At 39.6% G+C, this 22,641-nt stretch overlaps 2 protein-coding genes across 4 annotated transcripts in view; both read right to left on the reverse strand.

The window, feature by feature from the left end:
- The window catches only part of PLA2R1 (phospholipase A2 receptor 1), a 45,131-nt gene extending 36,819 nt beyond the window's left edge, over positions 1-8,312 (reverse strand). For both annotated transcript variants that reach the window (XM_075829350.1, XM_075829351.1), the window contains exons 1-4: positions 8,141-8,312; positions 3,249-3,413; positions 913-1,026; positions 2-145 (exon numbers count right to left, since the gene is read on the reverse strand). In XM_075829350.1, the coding sequence (XP_075685465.1) occupies positions 2-145; positions 913-1,026; positions 3,249-3,413; positions 8,141-8,225 (508 nt within the window). In that variant the 5' untranslated portion in view covers positions 8,226-8,312. The remainder of the gene's footprint in view (position 1; positions 146-912; positions 1,027-3,248; positions 3,414-8,140) is intronic.
- Positions 8,313-10,773: 2,461 nt separating this feature from the next.
- The window catches only part of ITGB6 (integrin subunit beta 6), a 49,871-nt gene continuing 38,003 nt past the window's right edge, over positions 10,774-22,641 (reverse strand). The window contains exons 8-10 of one of the 2 annotated variants that reach the window (XM_075829355.1): positions 22,111-22,230; positions 12,686-12,849; positions 10,774-11,892 (exon numbers count right to left, since the gene is read on the reverse strand). In XM_075829355.1, the coding sequence (XP_075685470.1) occupies positions 11,809-11,892; positions 12,686-12,849; positions 22,111-22,230 (368 nt within the window). In that variant the 3' untranslated portion in view covers positions 10,774-11,808. Of the gene's footprint in view, positions 11,893-12,685; positions 12,850-22,110; positions 22,233-22,641 lie in introns of both variants that reach the window. The other variant, XM_075829354.1, reaches the window with a different exon arrangement.

The following is a 22,641-nucleotide window of genomic DNA, read 5'->3' on the forward strand; positions in this document are numbered from 1 at the left end:
CCATAGACTTCATGTTGTCTTGGCATGAGATACTTTTTACAAACATAAGGAAGTTTGGATTCACATTCAAAGCTGTGCCATTTGTGTTCTCCTCCTGCATAATACGTCCCACAATGTCTCCTCTCGTGGTACCAAGGGCTGAAATCTGCACCATAAACAGTCAGAAAAACAGGGTTTCCCTATACAGATATATTATGAAATGAATCAGCACCGAATGTTGGACCTAAATATGGAAGATTGGACATTACCTTCAATAAAGGTGTAACACATTTGGTGGAGGTCTCAGTGGGGACCATTCTGAGCTTTGTTATAGGGAGATTGAGAGCTATCACTGTATGTACGCGTAAACAGAGATCACTGTCAATCACTGAGTAGGACCGCCCACCGGACTCCTATTATTCTGCTTAGCTCCTCCTTCTCTATAACACACTTATCAGGTTCACTTTAACTTTATTGACCATTGACTTTTACCTTGATTTTTACTTTTTAAGTAAATTTTACTAAAAGATCTATGTATTCCAGTGCATTATTACCTGTATTTAAATAAAACTAAGGTAAGGTATATAAGGTATACCCTAATAGGCATTCTAACAAGATGGCCATAGGTGCCTTTGCTGGTCCCTGAGCTTTACAAATAAAACCATCAGCCCTAGTGATATTGATGCCGGGGCTAATAAAGCGATAATGAAGGGAGCCCACCTTGTAGGTGCCACAATGACTATTGATCAATAACAGCTGCCCCACTATGTGTAGTTGCATTAACACAGCTGTAGTGCCCACAAGATCACAATGCCACACACATATGGTAAATACTTGACGCAATAATATTTAACAATATGTCTCTTCATTGTAGAATAGGTATTACCTTATCTATTTAGTAAACATATTACTCTATATACTATGAATTCATACTTGTTTTCCAGTTAACAAATGCCAAGGCTGTTCCATCGGACCACTGCCATCCAAATAATCCATCCAATTGGTTAAGGCCAGTCCATAACATGGTGTCCACATTCTTCAACTTCTCTGCATCGGCCGTAGAGAACAAATAACAGTTATGAATTAACTTTGGAATATCTCATTTTCTAGTTTTGCTTTTTTTGTTAGCATAAAAAAAAAATGAATTAACTTAAAATAAAAGTTGAGAAATTCTGCAGAAATACTTAATAACTCTGTGCACCTTTAAAAGGGATTTTTTTTAAAAATCAGTGTGTTTGGTGCAACTTTATAATTAGTTTTTATAATTTTTTTTTTTTACTATTCTCTATACAGAGCAACCTTTATCTTTCGCTAAGACTTGAATACGTCAGTCCTGCGCACATGACGGGTTCAGTGAAGGCGGGTCCTGGGTGTCTCTGACACACAGAATCCACCTGTAATCTATTACATCTAAGTTATGAACTTAGATGAGATGGATAACAGGTGGATCCTGCATGTCAGAGACACGCAGAACCCGCCTTCACTGAACCCATCAGGTCCACGGGACTGACGGATTCAGGTAATAGCGAACGATACAGCTGCTCTGTATACAGAATACAAAGCAGCTGTATCTCAAAAAGTACATTTTTTTTTTTTGTCAATTCTTTATTTATTTAAGGGTTTTCCAAAAAAAAAAGGAAAGATACAGAAATAAAAAAGGAAAGAGAAGGGGTATCAGATCATCTTCACAATGCGAAACATCTATTACTAAAATAATGCATCTCAAACAATATAATCAGGTGTAATAATGTGTTTTGAGAAAACAATAATGTGTTGATCTTAAAGAATATGGCATTAAATCCCTTGAATCTATATATGCAAGATCTGGTGAGTAGATGGCTTGCCTCAGGAACAAGAGCTTATGAAGATGTAGATGGGGGATCAAGCTGTAGTCTTAGGTAATAATTTGGACATATCTACAGATTTATAAAATTGTATCCAATTGTCCCATATATGTTGGAATTTGTCTAGGTCGTGGTTTAAAAGCCATTTAGTTTTTTCGTACGATTGTACGATTGATGATCCCGAATATCTGCGAACTTACACCTTTCTCATTTCTCATACCAAATAAATTCAGATCCTTGAAACAGACCATTTCTGATAACCCAACATTAGCTACCTTAGCGGTAAAACATTTAATTAAAAACAACAAAATTGTAAACCAACTAACGGATTTGCCCGAGTTCAAAGACTCAAACTTAAGTGATCAAGACTCCAAAACGATCCTGGAAGCAGTCAGATTGTTTTCACCAGAGATTACTGACTCAACAGCATACAATTTATTGTCAAAATTCGGTCCCCATCCAAAACCGATCAAGAGTATGATTTTGAAATTATATAAGTCCTTATTACTAACCTCCGATCCACCTTCCTATATCTCAAAATGGGAGAAAGACTTAGATACTAAATTCTCAGCAGAACAAACCAAAATAATCTTAAACCACTCTCAATCCTTCTCAACCTCAACAAGAATCCAGGAACTTAACTATAAGATCATAGCGAGGTGGTATAAAACTCCGGAGGTTCTGAATAAAATTGATCCGTCTTACTCTCCCACTTGTTGGAGATGTGGAACAGAAAAAGGCACTCTTTTGCATATATGGTATAAATGTCCCCTAATACTCCCATTTTGGCAAAAGGTCCAAGTCATTTTAAGAAAATTTCTAGCCAAAGACATTACCCTTACTCCAGAATTAATCCTACTCAATTTAGACGTGTCGTATCAATATATAAATTGCAACTCTACTTTGCCACATCTTATAAGTGCAGCAAAGACCTTAATAGCTAGACACTGGAAAGAGGTTGATCCCCCTACAATCACTGAGTGGTTAAAAGAAATAAATATAATACAATCGTAAAAATTATTTTTAATAAAGACTAATTATAAAGTTACACCAAACACACTGATTGACCGTTTTATAAAAAAATAAAATAAAAATCCCTTTCAAAGGTTTACCTAGTCTTTGAAGGTGTTTTCCCACAAATTACACTAATCTCCTATCCACAGGATAGGCAATATCTGTCTGTTTGCTGGGACCCAACCGATCACGACAACGGAGGTGCTCTGTCCCCCTTTTGAATAGAGCGACGGTTGGACATGCAGGCTGCCGCTCCATTTAGCTATCGGACTGACGGTGCTCTCCCTCCACAGAGCAATTCCCTAGGAAATACTCTGTTACTGATTAATATTGAGTAATTAGGATTTTTTTTTTTTTTTTTCATTAAGACTTAGTCTCATCGAAGAGGATTACAGCAATCATTACACTTACTGGAAATATAGTTCTGTTCTGCCAGATTCATGATACTTAGCAAATCACCCCCTTGAGATTGACAAGACGCACGAGCTGCTTTCCATGAGAGAACAGATTGTAAGTTGAACTGGTAGCAAATATGTGTGACATTGTTTTCCTCCCATAAAAGATCACAGCCATCACCTAGGAGCAAAATAAATAAACAGGGCTTTATTTGTATTTTAGGTAAAAACCAAAAGTATATGTTAGTACCCTAATCATAGCAGCATACAAAATCTGTAACATGACCCCTACGTACCATGTGCCAATTATAATGTGCCCCCCACCTTCCATGTGCGACTGCTCATACTGCATTCCCTATAGCGCTAAGAATTGTAGAAGGATCTTCAAGAATTGTAGTGTGTAAAAGAAAAACTAATTTACCACTGTCAAAATCAATGTGTTTCTGCTTAGTACATCATTACTATAGTAAATAAATGACCCTAAGGAGGTCCAACTGTAAATATCATGTGTACCCTGCCTTTATAATTACTAGTTATATTTAAAGAGGATTTGTCACTAGTTTATTAGTTCCCTATTTCCTAACTAATCTAATTGACGCTATGATGCTGATAACTACAGTGTGATTTTTTTTTTTTTAAACGTTTATTATTTGCAAAGTTCTGAGCTTTTTTCTAAATATGCTAATTTGGCTATACTTGCCAAATGGGAGGTGATTCTTTTCACTCTGGGTGGTGTAATGTTTTCTGTATGATGCTGTCCAATCAGCATACAGCTTCTCCCCCTTCCCTGCCCAGCAACACAGCGTGATCATATAGTATACAGCTTCCATTCCCGACTGTATTTTGAACTGGTGATATCTCCGGTTGTTTCACAGCTAGATGATCCTGGTGTCATTTGAAAGATTAGAATCTCATCTTTCATATGACACACGCTGTCCTAGGTGGTCCACATCCTGAGATATGGCTATTTGAAGTGATCCCCCTTCCCTCCAGCCTCAGTCTCTCACACTGTGTGAAGCAGCTTCATGCTGATAGGACAGCATCAGAGGCTGTGAGGAGGCTCCACCTCAGGAGAATCGTTGCTGTTACCTCCCACTAGTCTAGTATAGGCTCATTTACATATTTAGAAAAAAAGCTCATAATTTTAAAAATAATAAATGTTTTGGGACACAATTTTCACTAGCATTATCTGTGTGACAGTGCCTATTAGATTAATGGGGAGATAGGGCACTACTAAGGCTTCATTCACATCTGCGCTAGGGTCCTGTTCCGATGTTCCGTCTGAGCTTTCTGTCGGAACGGCATCCTGACTGACACAAAGGTTTCCATTTCTATCACCATTGATTTCAATGGTGATGGATCTGGTGCCAATGGTTTCCGTTTGTCTCAGTTGTGCAAGGGTTCCATCATTTTGACGGAATCAATATTTCATATTTGTCAAATATTTGTCACGGATGCAAAAAAGTTTGTTTTTGATAGGGGTCCTCTGGGACTTAGGATAGGCTATCAATGTCTGATCGCTGGCCATTGGAACTCTGGAACACCAGCAGATCAACACAATGAAGGTTCCTGAGTGCTTCAACGAGTGTTGTGTCCACTTCGTTATTTACATAGGCACATCGGCTAGTCCGTACGAGCAACTGTGCTTGGTACGGCAGATTATCCTATTCACTTGAATGGAGCTGAATTGGATGGTCTCCAGTACAAGGCACAGGCACCCAAATAGATGTGACTATGTCCCTGTGTAAGTGAAGTGAACATTGTGCTGATCGGCAGGGATAGGGGAGGTTGGATACCCACTGATCAAACATGGATGGCCCATCCTGATCCTGATGAAAAAAGTTGTGGACCACATGTGATGATGGTAAGATTTCCGACGTGGTTAGAATTCTTGCATTTGTTGCGCAACTTATGACCCCATAGGGGACCGCTGAAGTTGCATGCGAGTCTCGTTAATGTTGTCATTTTAATATGTCTCAAGAGCGACTAAAAGTCATCATGGAGTCCTAGACTTAAAGCTAATAATTGGCTGCGCCATCTTTAACAGCAATAATTACAAAAATATTTCATATAATTTGATATCAGTCCTTCCCATCGCTTTTTAAGAAATTTTAGCTCACCGGTCTTTGTTTTCATTCACACATTAGAAGGTTTTTCTGCATGAAGTGCAACTTTCAAATAATGCCACAGTATCTCTAGTGGGTTCAAGACAGGACGTTCGGGTAGGTCAATGCACAACTTTAGTTTGGCTTCTCGACAGTCATTGTGCTATAGACTCTCATATCATTTTTAGATTTAAGGACCAGACATCCTCTTTTCAGCTGACCACACACATTATATAAATGGCTGATCCCACTGATTTCAGCAGGATTGGTCAGCAATCTAATGTGTGTGGAGGCAGCCCAATACATTCGATTTTAGCATGATTTTTTTGTTTTTGTGTCACGGCATTCAGAGAGTCATATGTTTTTTATTTTTCCATTGACGTAGCTGTAGAAGAGCTTATTTTTTGCGCTATGAGTTGTAATGTTTAACTTATTTATTAACTCTTTCTGGGAGGAATGGAAAAAAAACAGCAATTCTGCCATTGTTTTTTTTTCATTCGAAATTTTGTGCCATTCACGGGATAGATAACATTATACTTTTTTTCTATGGGTTGGTACGATTACAGCAATTATACTAAATATGTATAGTGTTTTTTGTTTCTTTTTAAGTTTTGCTACTTTTGCACTATAATTGTACATACAATGATAAAGAAAAAAAAGATTTCCATTGCCACATTTCAAGATCCCTATCTTTTTATTTTTTTGCGTCGATGTAACCATATGTGGGCTTGTTTTTGTGGGTCGAGACATATTTTTATCAGAACCATAAAATATGGTTCATAATTTATTATGAATCAACTTTCACTATATTTTGGGTGATGCAAAAAAAAAAAGCAATTCCAGTTTCTTTTGCTTTTTTTTAGTTTTTTTTAATTTAGCTCTCATGCAGTTTAAATAACGTTAGGCTTATTATACGGGTCATTACAATTCCGACTATATCATACATATGTATTTATATTTATACCCTTTTGCAAAATAAAACCTCTTTTAATAGAAAAATGTTTTGTAAATGCTTTTTTAAAAAAAAATAAACGTAAGGAAAATTTATTTATTTTTTAAATGCAAGTTTTGTTTTTTTTTAAATTTTACCAATAGCATAACATCTATAACAAAAAGGAGCCATTTGCTTCAAGAGACTCCTGGGGACAAATATGTATAATGGAAAATCTACACGATCAAGGTAGGGAAGTGGAAAAGGATAGAGGGAGAAGGCACTCCCCACCGGACAGGACAGGTGGAGATGCGGCTTTATTTACTTACCAGTGGAGAGAAGCGGACCAGGTGATGGTAAGGTGAGCATTGTAAAGTGCCATAGGCAGCCGGTGTATGGGCAGGTCGAGTAATTCAGTTAGTTTTATAGAGTTCTGTATAAATCTGAATTCTGGAAGTTAACCCAGTCCCACCAGGTTGAGCTATATCGTCAGGGGTTTTAGAAAATAATTCCTACATTCTGTGTAGAAGACAGATTTCCATGAACCACTCCTCCAGTTTAGGGGGGTCACGACTTTTCCAATGTCTGGGTAGAACATTCTTTGCCACCTGAATTAGTTAGCGTTCTAGCGACCGCTTGTATCTTGGGATACTGGTAGGTAACATGAAGAGAAGAAGGGCTTCGAACGTATAGGGAATAGATATGAATGTCATTTTCTCTGTCAATTTGAGAACCTGGGTCCAGAATCAATGTAGTCCCACTAAGGAACTTCCCAATATGATCATTTGATTGCTTTTCTAACGATTTGGTATACTCAGCACACCAAAGCATTATTGCTGGTGAGTAATAAACAAACAGGCAATCTATTACGCTGTGCCCTTATACAGTCATGGCAGACTTGGGGGTCTTTGTTAGGCCCATTGCTGCCATGGCAAACCATTGGCGCCTTGCTATTGCGTCGATGTTTGACAGAGGGAGCATCCTCCCTATGTCTAACCACCTAGATGCTGTTGTTGCTATTGACCACGGCATCTAAGGGGGTGAAACGTCTGGGACTCGTTACAACGGGATGTCGGCTGTATATTGCTGTGCCCGCACCATCTACTAGACTTTACTTAATATCTATTAGCAGGAAGGGGTTGAATAAAGTTTTTTTAGGCACTATATGGGGGTAATATGAGGGCTGTAGTTGGCAGTATTATCTTGACACTATATGGTGATATTATGTGGGCTGAAATTAGAAGAAAAACAGTCTAAAAAAAAACCTGTCCTCTTTATTGGGAACCTGTCAGCAGTTTTGAGGCCTCAAAATTGCTGACTGGTCGATATAGGGGAGGGGTAGGGCATTTTATACTTTTTTCTCGGTCATGCAAGTTGCATGACTGATAAAATTATGTTCGAATCCCCCGCTGAGGGAGACCGCTAGAGCCAACACTCAGAGCAGAGGGCCAGGGCTGGCAGCGTGCAGTGAAGGAGCACTTTAACATCAAGTCCCGCCTCAGTGGCACTTGCGATCGGCGGGCTGGGGAAATGAAACCTCATCTTTTTATTCATGCAATTTGCCTGACCAACAAAACAAGGTACGTAAAAAATGCCAGCCCCCTCTCCTATGTCACCCTGTCAGAAGTATTGAGACCTCAAAACTGCTGAGAGGTTCCCTTTAACTATGGCCCCATTTTTTATAAACCCGGCCCTGTGTAAAGATCCCAAATGTTTACCGTAGTAATAACAATAATTATTTACTACACTGTTAGTATAAATGTTACATTATTCACGTTTTATCAATAATATAATATAAAGAAGGGTGAGAGTTACTTTGTATATAGTAACAGATCCTTAAAATTCATGTACTTTAGTATAAGTTAAACTCACAGATCTCCATGGGGAGTTGAGCAGAAGTGTAAGGCACCAGGATCCCACATAGTAATCCAGTGATATGAAGCAATAGTGCAGACATGATTGAAGAACTGCAAACTTAACACAAACTTGGAAGAACAAATGCAACTCAACCCAATATAATAGACGCAGCAGCTTTCCCACAGACAGCCGGGGTGGAGAGGTATGCTGGAGGATGTGGGCTGAGTTATAGGGACAGGAGGAGCTGTGATACTTCTCCTATTTACTGGCTGACCGTAGTTCTTCTCTCCTATCACAATGTTTATAATTCTCATTGGCCAAATCTTGGTTATGTTTGCTTTTGGGAAAGCTGGGTGACAACCAATATGTTGACATTAGGGCTCATGAAGGGGTTGTCAATAAGATTTCCCAGGCTCCTGAATGATAAGTTTATTTACCTGTACGACTATGCAGATTCAATATTCAGGAGACTGAGAAAGCTGCATGACAACTCCTGATGATGATAAAAAAATCTCAGCAATATTCCCGGCTGGAATTGGAAAGTCAGACATACCCACGGCTGAGGTTATGTATTAGATGAAAGGATTTCTATTGTCTTGTGTCTATACAAAAGAAATGAGCTCTGGTGCCATCTAGCAGCAAAAACTATAAGTCCTTCTGCCTTCTAATGATTAGATAGATAGATAGATAGATAGATAGATAGATAGATAGATAGATAGATAGATAGATAGATAGATAGATAGATAGATAGATAGATAGATAGATAGATATGAGAGAGATAGATAGATAGATGATAGATAGATAGATAGATAGATAGATAGATAGATAGATAGATAGATAGATAGATAGATAGATAGATAGATAGATATGAATTTGCCCATTACTTTTGATTATTATACTTAGATGTGTTACTATACTATAATTCACTTGTTGCAGGTTGTGTCGTCATTTTGGCATGATGTATATCCTAATGATGTTTCAAGGAACTGTGCGGCATACAGGGCTAATAAGCAGTTAGTGCTGTTGAATTGCAATGCACATGTAGAGTGGATCTGCAAAATTCCAACGGACGGACGGACGGACGGACGGACGGACGGACGGACGGACGGACGGACGGACGGACGGACGGACGGACAGACAGACAGACAGACAGACAGGGCTGTCAGGAGACATTTTGTCTGAAACCTTTTTACGTCAAGCGGTGTACTTTTAACCAATGAGTTTTTGTCATTTACTGCAATAAAATGTTTAATTATTTGCCATGAACAAAAATACAACACAAATCATAAATATTCTTTAGTAGAGTTTATTTAAAGTAAACTAATCAACAAACAAAATAAAGACACATTACAAAAATTAGTATTTTGACTTCAAACAAGGTCCAGCCTCCAGTCAAAATGTAAAAAATATCACAAAATTAAATTGTAACACATCTACAGTAAATGATCCACGGATCACACTATAAAACAAAGTAGTCAATGCTGTACAACAGTAAGTCCAGCTAAGCTCTTATCGCTCCCACTGGCATTCATACAATCCAGTCTTATCTGTCTCTCTACATTTTACAAGGATTGATTATTTTGCAGACATGACTAAAGGTGGCCATGCGTATTAGATTAATCTCGGCCGAACTTGCCGATTTCAGTAGGATCGGCTGACCATCTAATATGTAACGGGGCCTCCCAACTCTGGATTTCAACATTCCAGATCCCTTTGTTCTCAAGGAGATAAACCGCAGCAGAATTTAGAATACCTGCACACTTGGCCATGTAGAGCGTACATGTGTATGGGGGGGATAAGGAGGAATAGAACGATTGTTCGGCCGATGTGTATGGCCAGCCTAAGGTTGCTGGTACATTAGAAACAACTGTGATATAATAACGTGTTAAACGGATTTGGACTTTTTTTTATGGTAAAACCATAAAGTGTAGCTCAAACTTTTAAATTTAAGGTGTTTTACCATAATCAATATTTATCATTTATCCACAGGATAGGTGATAAATATGTGATTGGTGGCGTCCAACCGCTGGGACCTCCACTGATCCTGAGAGCGGGCTTACCTTGCTGCTCCTGTGAGCATTATATGAATGGAGCGGTGCTGCGCCTGCTCGGCCACAGCTCCATTCATTTCTATGGGGCTGCCGAGCGCTATCTTTGTAAAATATAGTAAAATTTTGTCTATTTTCAAGTTGATTTATTTTTATTTTATATGCATCGGTTTGGCTCTTAAAGGTGGACATATCTTTTAGGCTGGGTTCACACGACCTATTTTCAGGCGTAAACGAGGCATATTATGCCTCGTTTTACGCCTGAAAATAGGGCTACAATACGTCGGCAAACATCTGCCCATTCATTTGAATGGGTTTGCCGACGTATTGTGCAGACGACCTGTAATTTACGCGTCGTCGTTTGACAGCTGTCAAACGACGACGCGTAATTTGACTGCCTCGGCAAAGAAGTGCAGGGCACTTCTTTGCCACGTTATTTGAGCCGTTCTTCATTGAACTCAATGAAGAGCAGCTCAAGATATACGAGCGTCACAGACGCCTCGTATATTACGAGGAGGAGCATTTACGGCTGAAACGACGCAGCTGTTTTCTTCTGAAAACAGGCTGTCATTTCAGCCGTAAATGACAGCTAGCGTGTGAACATACCCTCAAAGCTAATGATTGAACAATACATGGAAGTTTTCTCTGGATTTCCCTGACTTGGGACCTTGCTGTGTTAAACAAAGTGCTATGGCTACAGAAAAGCATAAATAGCTTTACCAGAAAATTAATAAACTCGACCTAAATGTCAGCCATTGAGTGAAAGTAAGTGTATTAAAGGGGTTGTATGAGATTACATAATATTAACTGCTTTCCTACAGAAACAGCGCCACTTTTGTCCATGGTCTCTGTATGGTATTGCAGCTCAGTCCCAGTCAAATAAGCTGTTACAAGATTGGTCTGTTTCTGGAAGAAAACAGTCAAGATTTTGTAATTTCGTAAACCCCCTATCAATATACACAGACAGTATATTATCCATTTAAATTAAATTGTGCACAGCTACAGACGGTTAACCAAAATTTGGCAGCATGGTCAAGAAGCTAAGAGTGAAATTGGTCAATATGACCAGTAATAAATCTGTGATCCACTCTTTACAGACTGTAAAATATTAGCCATATGTGCAAATGTCATTAGCTCTGTATATAAGGCTATGTTTACATCTGTGCAGTGGCTTCCATGCATAATGTTTCTTCTAATAAGGACCATTGGGGGACTTTCAAGGTTTCCATTGATTTGATGCCAAGAATAGCAAGAAGCACTAGCCGTCAAATCTGACAAAACTGCTGACGGAGGATCCAAACGTCAAATGGCATTATAACCAGAGTCAAAAAGAAAAAGAAGTAGCTCCTCTAGAGGGCGCCATATGAGAGATCTCAATTATATTGTTTCAAACACAAACATGCTCGAATCCAGTGGTCTCCCACCTGTAGCTCTCCTGTTGTTGACAAACTACAACTCCCAGCTTGTTCTGACATCGGCAGGCTGGAGAGCCACAGGTCAGAGACAGCTGCTCTTAACTAAGCCTTAGGAGACGTCCAGAATGCCAGTGTAACACTATGGGTCTCAGTAGTCCCTCTAGCATAAATACAGTCTTAAGCCTTGAAGTGCACAAAGTCAGCCAGGATGAAGATGTTGTCACAGCGCCCTGCTGTTTGACTGTTTGTAGGTGACATTTTTAAATGTAGTAGTAGAACCTCTGAAAAGCGGGTTGGTCCCCTCCTAAAAGAAAACAAAACAAAACAAAACACAGGTTACATCATAAAGATTTTACACTGAAAGGGACACTACACCTAAAGACAGTGATCTGTTGGCTAGATTGTCTTGATTGTTGCCTCTTGATATTCCTTGCATTAATTGCTTAATTAGTCTCAATCTTTTGGCTCCCTATATAAGCCTGGACTTTACACTTCCTCCTTACCAGACTATTGAGCTTCCTGCCTGTAGTCTAGTTCCTTGTTACCTCTCTACAAACTTGCTGCTTATTTGCGCACCAAACTTGGATTGATTCCTGACCTCGTCTCAGGCTATAAACAATTGCTGCTTATCTATGTAGTACATAACTTGGACTGTTTCCTGACCACATCTCCCTGTCTCATGCTACAAACTGTTACCGCTTATCGGTGTGCCGAACCCGTACTTTTACTTGAGCAATTTTGCTGTTATCACCGTCCTGCCTGATAATTTCTGCCACTGAACTCTGAATCTGCTACAGACCTTGACACTGTGTTACTGTATATGTGGGGAAGAGGGCTATAACTCTACATGGGTGCATGTGTTTGTCTCTGTATTTGTATATGGGGCTTTAACTGCATATCACTGTATATATGGAGGCATGTGGCTGTCTATATTTGGGGAGCTTTCACTATACAGTGTATGTTACTGGGGGCTATTATTTTATGGTGGCCCATCTCTGACACGATATATGGGGAACCTGTTGATGACATTGTAACTAATGTTCTGCTATATAGTTCTACCCAGCATATACTAAGGATTATTATATTTGTATACATACCGGCCAATGGGCTTTTGCTCTTTCTGCTTCAAATTTCGCAACTTCTTTACGATCATGATATGACACCAGTAATTTCCATATACACAGCAAAACTATACCAATCAGTGCAATAGCGATTGAGACTCCCACAAGAATCATTGGGATGTTTGGTGGGGATGGACAATCTAAAAAGAAAGACACAAAATTAAATTGTTTAATATAAGTCATCATTATAGAACACATAATATATTGTTTGGTGTCAACCGATGTCAGTAATTAGAGGTTGTTACACAGCTTTCCTAAGGTCCTGAGTGAGAAATCTGCCTAGTTACGTTGCATAACTTATAGATTTGTCATGCATACTTCATCCTATTTGATATAATAGGTTATGATTTTTCTTAATAACCCCCCCCCCCCGCCCACCGCCATGTACATCAACCTTCCTTTAGAATTCCCCATCTCTATCTTTTTCCTCCATCGTCATCTTTCTTTATGCTGAAAAGCACGGAAACCTCAACCCAACCTCTGTCTATGTGTCGTTACTCAGTGACTTTGTGACTCAACCATTGATCAGCACTTGGCACGCTCATTTGCAGCAATAATTGGGTTAGTACTGCTGGTGTGAATAGGGGAATCCCAGTGATAATCTCTCTGGGGTTTCCAGCTCACCCATAAGTGTAGCTCCGGCTGCAAGAATATCACATTGTCTTTTATTCATGGGAACGTTAATTGCAGAGAGTTTATTACAAAGGTTGCATGCTGATTCACCGGAGCCGGGTGATATCACTCGTGGTCTGACTCTATCTTAATACATAATACAGGCAGATATAACAGAATTTGCCTCCTCACCCTTAAACTGAACTTGTAAATATGAAATGTCAGATACCATGTTTTATGGATATCACCATAGATGTAGCTGTTATGGGCCTAAGGAGCCGTCCAGGATTAGGTTGGTTCCTTTACTTGCCCTGATGGGTGGTCTAAACGTCTTCCCCTCTCCACGAGTACCACAATGTAAGGCCCTGTTCATATCACTTTTTGTCCTATGTTTAATGTATACGCTGGGAAATATCCCCGACATCTACATTAAACGCAGTCTGTGGCTGACGACTTACAGTGACATCCATCACCATAGACTTTATGGTATCCATTAAACAGATATATCATGAACTAGGGCTCATGACATATACAATAAACGTATAGCACTATAGTCTATGGGCGACAGATGCCACTATTAGGCATCCATTTAACAGATCCGTTACCCATAGACTATAATGGTATCCGATTAACGTATCCGTCATGGAAGGCTATTGGAAAGCTCATAACGTATATGGTAAATGTGTACCTGTGACGTCTTCCATTCAGTGGCATACATCACCCATAGGCTCCCATGATAAACAAAAACTTATACCGGATGATATACTTTTTTTTGTAGGATCCCGCTGGATGGAAACTTTTACTACACTATTCCATCCTTCAAAAAAAATAAAATATATACACTGATGTATACCAGACAAATGGAGGCCAAAAGATTATTTTGGTCTCCGTCTAGCTAATAGAGCCCTATGAACACGTTTAGCGTGTACATGGGGAGTTTTCCAAATGTACACGCTAAACGCACATCACAAACGTTATGTAACAGGACCTAACAGGGGAAGGAGAACTTGCCTAAGGGGTAAATAAGTTCTGTCCACTATGTGGGTAATGTCATGGTGTAAATCAGCATCAGTAATGATACAGGGGGTGGGGATTTGAGCAATTTGATTCTTGATATAGGTTTCCCTACCTTCAGTGTCTGTCGTTCTACTTTATAACAAAAACCACAACGCACAATCTGATCTGAAGCGTTGATCTAGTCCGGGAGGAAGATCCACACAGGATAAAAGTCTAAATCTGGCACCTGCAGCCCAGCCCCACACTTCAGAATTCCTGTTACTTCTAGGACTCGCTAGCTGACACCCCGCTGATACATTGGTTGCTAGGCAGTTTATTTCTAGCAACCAGTCTGTCTCACATAACCAGAGAAGGAGTGACGCATCTTATTAGCAGTAGTCCCATGCAATCCCCATCCCAGGCTTTGGTGTTTTTTCTAAAAATAAATTAAAAAAGGAAAACCTCTTTGAGGAAACACGATTGGCCCTGTTATGGGGTCACTGGGCAACTAAAAATAAAAATTCTGGGTGCTGTGTGCACCTTCCCCTATTTTCCATTTACAAGAAATGCCATGGATTCATGATCTGTAATCATGATAGAATGTTTTATGCCTAGTGTAGGGCCTGAGGGGGCGGTACATGACACAGAGATTCAAATAACACCAAAGAGAGATCTGTGTCATGCTCCTCCCCCTCAAGCCCTGCACTAGGCATAACACAGTGTATCACATTTGCCCAAGGTATTCCTTTAATCAGTGGTGTGACGGTCACAGGGGTTAATACAGCGACCAGACCAGTAGGAGTAGGGGGCCTACAGGAGGTGGTCTGAGATGCTCAGCATACAATGTCCAGACACCACGGACAAGAGAAGATGAAGGAGCGATGTCTAAAGGCTTTTTATATATGTGTCTGATCTGGGGGGGATTGATTTAGCGGCGGTCTGATCGAGGGGGGTTGGCACTCCCTGGATAAGTCCCTGCCTTTAATCACTTTTTTAAATTCTTAAAGGGGCATGCATTGAAATTTAAAAGGGGTTATCCAGCAAAGGCCAAATGTAGTCCCCAGGGGGATCGACTGCTAGGGAAGAGGCTGGCACTTGAACATTTCCTCGCAGAGGAATATGATATTACACAAGGTCAATTTACGTGAACTAGTGTACAGGTCGAGGTGAGCTTGCCAGAGCAAGACACACACTAATCCAGAGGGGAACTCATTCTCTTCTTCCTAATAGGGCATATAGACATGGGATGCCCTTAGCTCGTTTTTTAAGGGTTTTTCATAAATTCACCACTAGATGTCACTAGACACTAACACAGCCACATTTAAGAGAGAAATGGTTATTTAGTCATAACTTTCTTTGGTACAAGACACATGACACATATTGTAAGTTCATTTCTTATGTTCATATATGTTATATTAATAGACCAAACAAATAATAAGAATATAATGACATCATGAAATTCTACAAACTCCATATTGGATGCATGATAGGACTACATTTCAGCTATCTAGCTATTGTTTTAAATGCTCCAATCATTCATCATAGCATTGAATATAACCCCAATGATGTGACGGGACGTGCCCTTCATTTTTCAGGTTAATGTCCTGCTAAAAATAAGACACGTTGACGATAATAAGAAACTCTTGAAAGCAATGTTAAGAAAAATATCTGTTTGATGGCTCTCGTCATTCTACAGAGATATCGAAATGCTTGCACAACATTCCATAAGCTCAAAGGGTCTCATTTCGGAGCTGTAGGAATTGATCAATGCGCCATATGACACCTTCGCTTTAAAAGACAGCTGGTGAATGCTCACAAATGAACAGACTTATGATTTCTCATGGGATTTTGTGTCAAACAATACAAGGGAAGGACTGAGATTTACAGAAATACATTTCAAAGTGCTTCCCGAGACAAATGCCGCTACAGCTAGGTGCCCGCTTAACATCAAATGTATTAATGGACGGAGTAAAAGTCAGCAGTGGGAATTATGGTATCATATGAGATGGGAATGTTGTCCTATGGCTGTATGATATGGACATGTGCGGGAGGACTGTTATGCGATATTAGTATTAACACTGTGGGTGGTCTTGCTGATGATGATGATGACTGGCCACATTATCAAAAGACTAAAATAGATTCAAAGGACATATCTTGGAGTTAGAAAATCCAGATACTTCTTTAATGGATGATGGTTAGTGTTAAATTTGACAACTGACTCTTTTGTGGGGGTAATATCCCTGAAATGAGTATGATCACGACTATGAAGGTTCACATATTGTTATGCTACTGAACGATAGGTCTGAGCAAAATATAGGTGCTGAGACTGTTACTGTAGATAATGTCTACTGCTCTGCATTAGCTAATACTGTGCAGTGGTCCAACTGATAGTCATTATGGGCAACTGTCTTATAGACCGACCGACATTAAAGGCACATTTGGGGATGTTACATTGATGCCCTATCCTTAGGAAACACCATCGATGTATGATCGGTGTATAATCGGCAAGATAACTTGGCTGTATCTGGTTCTGCAGTTCAGCCTACTTCACTTGAATGGGCTGAGCTGCAGTACCAGCCACAGCCACAGAGGGCACTGCTGCACTTTGGTGGAGCTGGACGGTGTGTGGGGGGTCCTGGGGATGGAACGCCCAGCGATCACACATTGATGGCCTATCCTAAAGATAGACCATCAATTTACAATTCAAGAAAACCCAATTATTGGGGTTCTAAACATTGATGTAAAAAATTGTGGTTTATGAAGTATAACTAGTACTGTAACTTTATAAGATGGCGCCATATTCTCCGCGGGACTGACGGGTTTAGTGAAAGCGGGTTCTGCGTGTCTCTGACACACAGAATCCATCTGTTATCGATCACATCTAAGTTATGAACTTAGATGTGCTCGATTGCAGCTCGATCATGTGTGTCAGAGACACGCAGAACCCGCTGACACTGAACCCATCAGTGCCGCTGACCTGACGGATACAGGAGTCAGCGCAAGATACAGCTGCTCTGTATAAAGGATACAAAGCAGCTGTATCTCAAAAAGTAAAAATAATTTGTAATAAAATGTATTTAGGAAGTTGCGCCAATCACACTGATGGACAATTTTATTGAAAAACAAACACAAAATAACCCAAAGGTTTTTCAAAGGTGCACACAGCCTTTAAAGGGGTTGCCTAGGATGAGAAAAACATGGCTGCTTTCTTCCAAACATCCGCACCACACCTGTCCATGGGTTTGGTCTGGTATTGCAGCTCACTTCCATTGAAGTGAATGGGGCGGTGCTACAATACAACACACGGCCTGTGGACAGGTGAGGAATTGCTTTTAAAAGAAATCAGCCATGTTTTTGTAATCCTGGACAACCCCTTTAACCCCTTCCCGCACCTTGACGTTAATAAACGTCAATGTGTGCAGTAACTTCGCGCACCTTGACGTTCATTAACGTCAGTGCTTTGACAGTTAACCGCCGCGCGGCGCTACACCGCAGCGGCGGTTAACTGTGCAGGGTGTCAGCCCTGCTCTCCCTGTTGCCGATCAGCGGCCTGTCGCCGCTGAAATCGGCAATTAACCCCTTCGATGCGGTGGTCGATTGCGATCCCCACATTGAAGAGGTTTACAGCGGATCGGCAGCCCCCCACATGTATTTGCGGGGGCTGGCGATCCTTCTCACGGCAACCAGAGGCCAGACAATGACCTCCGGGTTGCCATGTACGGAAGCCTCGGAGGATCAGCCTCCGGCCGTTCCTCCTCTGCTTCATGTCAGTGTGACAGTTACGTCACAATGACAGTTACAACACATTACACTACGTGTGTAGTGTAATGTGTTCCAGCAGCGATCAGAGCTGCAAGTCTAAGTGTCCCCTAGTGGGACAAGTAAAAAAAGTAAAAAAAAGATAATAAAAATGTTTTGAAAAAGTGTAAAAATAAAAGTTAGAAGTGATATAAACAAAGAATGCTTTTTTTCCTATAATAAGTCTTTTATTATAGGAAAAAAATTAACACGATAAAAAAAGTACACATATTTGGTATCACCGCGTTCGTAACGATCCCGACTATAAAACTGTAATATTATTTTTCCCGCACGGTGAACACCGCGAAAAAAATAAACGAAAAACAGTGCCCGAATCACAATTTTTTGGTTACCACCCCTCCCAAAATCGACAATAAAAAGTGATCAAAAAGTCGCATGTACGCCAAAATGGTACCAATACAAACTACAACCCGTCCCGCAAAAAACAAGCCCTTACACCGCATTTTTGACTGAAAAATAAAAAAAGTTGTCGCTCTCAGAATACGGTGACACAAAAAAGAATTTATTTTATAAATAAGTGATTTTTATTGCACAAACGCTGCAAAACATCAAAAAGTTATATACGTATGGTATCGCTGTAATCGTATCGACCCGCAGTATAAAATATAATGGTAATTTATAGCCCAGGGTGAACGCCATAAAAAACAGTTTCAGAATTGATGGTTTTTGGTCACCTTGCTTGCCAAAAAATTGAATAAAACGTGATCAAAAAAATTTCTAGTACCCCAAAATGGTACCAATGAAAACTACAGATTGTCCCGCAAAGAATAAACCCTCACACAGCTCCGGTGGAAAAAAAATAAAACCGTTCTGGCTCTCAGAATATGGCGATGCAAAATGTGCAGTGTTCCAAAAGCGGATAAGATCGGGCGCCTTTTATCAGTGCGACACCGGCCACATATCTGCGGATTATTATTTATTTACTGCATTATTATACCCTCTTATTATACCCTGATGTACCCCGCACAGATGACATGTACCCTGATGTACTCCGCACAGATAACATGTACCCTGATGTACCCCGCACAGATTACATATGCCCCCACATTATATATTGAGACACCAGTAAAACCCCAAACAGAACTACTACCAAGCTACATCTGCGCCCCAAAAGCCAAATGCTGCTCCCTCCCTTCTGAGCCCTGCAGCGTGCCCAAACACCAGTTTACGCCCATAGATATGGCATCGCCATACCCAGGAGAACCCCCTTAATATTTTATGAGGTATTCGTCTTCAGTGGCACAAACTGGGCATAACATGTAGTGCACTAAAATGGCATATGAGTGGAAAATTGTAATTTTTACTCTGCACCATCCGCTGCACATTAACCCCTGCGCGCACCACAACATAGCATGTCGTAGTGTGGGGGGGGGGTGATGCATGGAGCGTCTCACGTGAAAAATAAAGCATTTAAAACGGCAAAATCACTGTTTTTTGGTCACCTTAGCTCTACCTAAAAATGTAATAAAAAGTGCTCAAAAAGTTGTATGTACCAAAAAATGGTACCAATAAAAACGACCGCTCGTCCCTCAATAAATAAGCCCTCACACCGCTCTATTGACTGAAAAATAAAAAAGTTGTGGCTCTTGGAACGCGGGGAGGAAAAAACTAAAAAGGAAAAGAAAAAAATGGATCAGTCCAGAAAGGGTTAATTACTTTCTAATGAAAAACCATTTATGACCACACGTGGGGTATTGCCGTACTCGGGAGAAATTGCTTTACAAATGTTGGGCAGCATTTTCTCCTTTATCCTTTGTGAAATTGAAAAAATACAACATTTTAGTGGAAGAAATGTTGATATTCATTTTCACGGCCTAATTCTAATAAATCCTGCAAAAGACTTGTGGGGTCTAAATGCCCACTATATCCCTAGATAGATTCTTTAAGTGGTGTAATTTCCACTTTTGGGGGGTTCCACTGTTTTGGCCTCTCAGGGGCTTTGCAAATGCAACATGGCACCCAAAAACCATTTCAGCTAAATTTGATCTCCAAAAGACAAATAGCGCTCCTTCCCTTCTAAGCTCTGCTGTGGGTCCAAACAGCCGTTTATTACCACATATGGCATATTTCCGTAATCGGGAGAAATTGTTTTACAAATGTTGGGGTGCTTTTTCTCCTTTATTCCTTGTAAAAATTAAAAATGGCTACCTTTTTTCAGAAAAAAAGTAGATTTTTACCTTTACAGAATAATTCCAATGAATTCAGCAAAACAACTGTGGCATCAAAATGCTAACTTTACCCCTAGAAAAATTCCTTGATGAGTGTAGTTTCCAAAATGGGGTCACTTTCCGGGGGTTTCCACTATTTTGTTCCCTCCAGTGCAATTCAAACGCGACACGGCACTGAAAACTATTCCAGCAAAATCAGAATTTCAAAATCCAAATGGTGCTCCTTTCCTTCTGAGTCCTGCTGTGGGTCCAAACTGCAGTTTATTACCACATATGGGGTATTGCTGTAATCGGGAGAAATTGCTTTACATATGTTGGGGTGTTTTTTCTCTTTTATTCCTTGAAAAAATAAAAAAATTCTACGTTTTTTTCAGAAAAAAAGTAGATTTTCATCTTCACATACTAATTCAAATACATTTTGCAAAAAAACTGTGGGTTCAAAATGCTAACTATACCCATAGATAAATTCCTTGAGGGGTGTAGTTTCCAAAATGAGGTCACTTTTGGGGGTTTTTATTGTTTTGGCCCCACAAGACCTCTTCAAACCTGACATGATACCTAAAATATATGCTAAAAAAAAGGAGGCCCCAAAATCCACTAGGTGCTTCTTTGCTTCTGAGGCCTGTATTTCAGTAAATTAGCGCACTAGGGCCACATGTGGGATATTTCTAAAAACTGCAGAATCTGGGCAATAAATAATAAGTTCCATTTCTCGGGTAAAAACTTCTGTGGTATAGAATTTTTTTTATTACAAATGAATTTTGTAAAAAAAAAATGACATTTGTAACTTTCACCTCTACTTTGCTTTAATTCCTGTGAAACGCCTAAAGGGTTAAAACACTTTCTGAATGCTGTTTTGAATACTTTGAGGGGTGCAGTTTTCAAAATGGGGTGATTTATGGGGACTTTCTAATAAATAAGACCCTCAAAGCCACTTCAGAACTGAACTGGCCCCTGTAAAAATCGGCTTTTGAAATTTTCTTCAAAATATGAGAAATCGCTGCTAAAGTTCTAAGTCTTGTAACGTCCTAGAAAAATAAAATAATGTTCAAAAAACGATGCCAAACTAAAGTAGAAATATGGGGGATGTTAACTAGTAACTATTTTGTGTGGTATTACTATCTGTTTTACAAGCAGATACATTTAAATTTAGAAAAATGCTAATTTTTGCAAATTTTCTTCAAATTTTGGTGTTTTTTACAAATAAATATTGAATTTATCGACCAAATTTTTTCCGTAACATAAAGTACAATATGTCACGAGAAAACAATCTCAGAATCACTTTGATAGGCAAAAGCATTCCGGAGTTATCACCACATAAAGGGACACATGTCAGATTTGAAAAATCGGCTTCGTCCTGAAGGCCAAAACAGGCTCAGTCCTGAAGGGGTTAAACCGGGCAGCATAGTATGATGACAGATCCGCTTTTAACATCCAATAGAATATTTCCAGCTTTTTACCACTTAGAACAGAATTGAGCTGTAATATACGGTCGTATGAATGAGTCCTAAGGGAATTTTTTATTATTTTTTTATTTTGGTTTTAGTGTGTAGTAGAGGGTGGCCTGTACACTGATGTTTTCGTGATGTTATCTGACTTTTCTTTTATGCTGTATATCTGCTTATACTTGTTAATGAGTAAACTTGATAAAACTCATTTCTGTTCTCCGCGTCAGCAGCAAATGAGACAAGATATATGCGTTAAATGCCAGTATTGTATTTGCCAACTATTTTGTTAGGCAGAAGCCATTTGTCACATTTTCCCTCCTTACATTAAAATCCCTGACAGACAATATTAAATGCCTACCATTTTGGCGTATGTTATAAATGACTTTCTTTCCTTCCTCATCCGTCGCCATCCTAAATGTAATAGTACATTCATTTTCACCTTGCATGGTGCACAAAATAGATTTATCCTCTGAGAAATCTGAAGGGAAGAGAAGAGAAAGAGACAGGACAAATAAAATGCATGACATCAAAACAACAGCCTTGATGGATTGTCATGTCAAGGCGAGCTCGCCAATGTTTGAGACTGAAGTCCACAGACAAAATTGCCAGAGAACGTTCAATATTTTCTTGTATTTTCCTTGGGATAGAGGGAGAAATCTTAGCCTGGCTTAAATTATTCTTGTCTAAGTATATCCAGCATATGTCAGTCACCATTGACCATGTAATGTACTCGGCGGTGAGAAAATGGCTTCTCCATTCAAGAGACCTTTACTATGAGCCTTGTAAAGGGCCGGAGGCAAATAATGGCCTCATTTTGCAAACATTGTGTTCTCCATTACTTCAGAGTTACCTGAAGACACTGGAGTACAGAAATAAATTCTTATATGGA

The sequence above is a fragment of the Rhinoderma darwinii genome, chromosome 6 (assembly GCF_050947455.1).
Source record: "Rhinoderma darwinii isolate aRhiDar2 chromosome 6, aRhiDar2.hap1, whole genome shotgun sequence".
Lineage (NCBI taxonomy): Eukaryota > Metazoa > Chordata > Amphibia > Anura > Rhinodermatidae > Rhinoderma > Rhinoderma darwinii.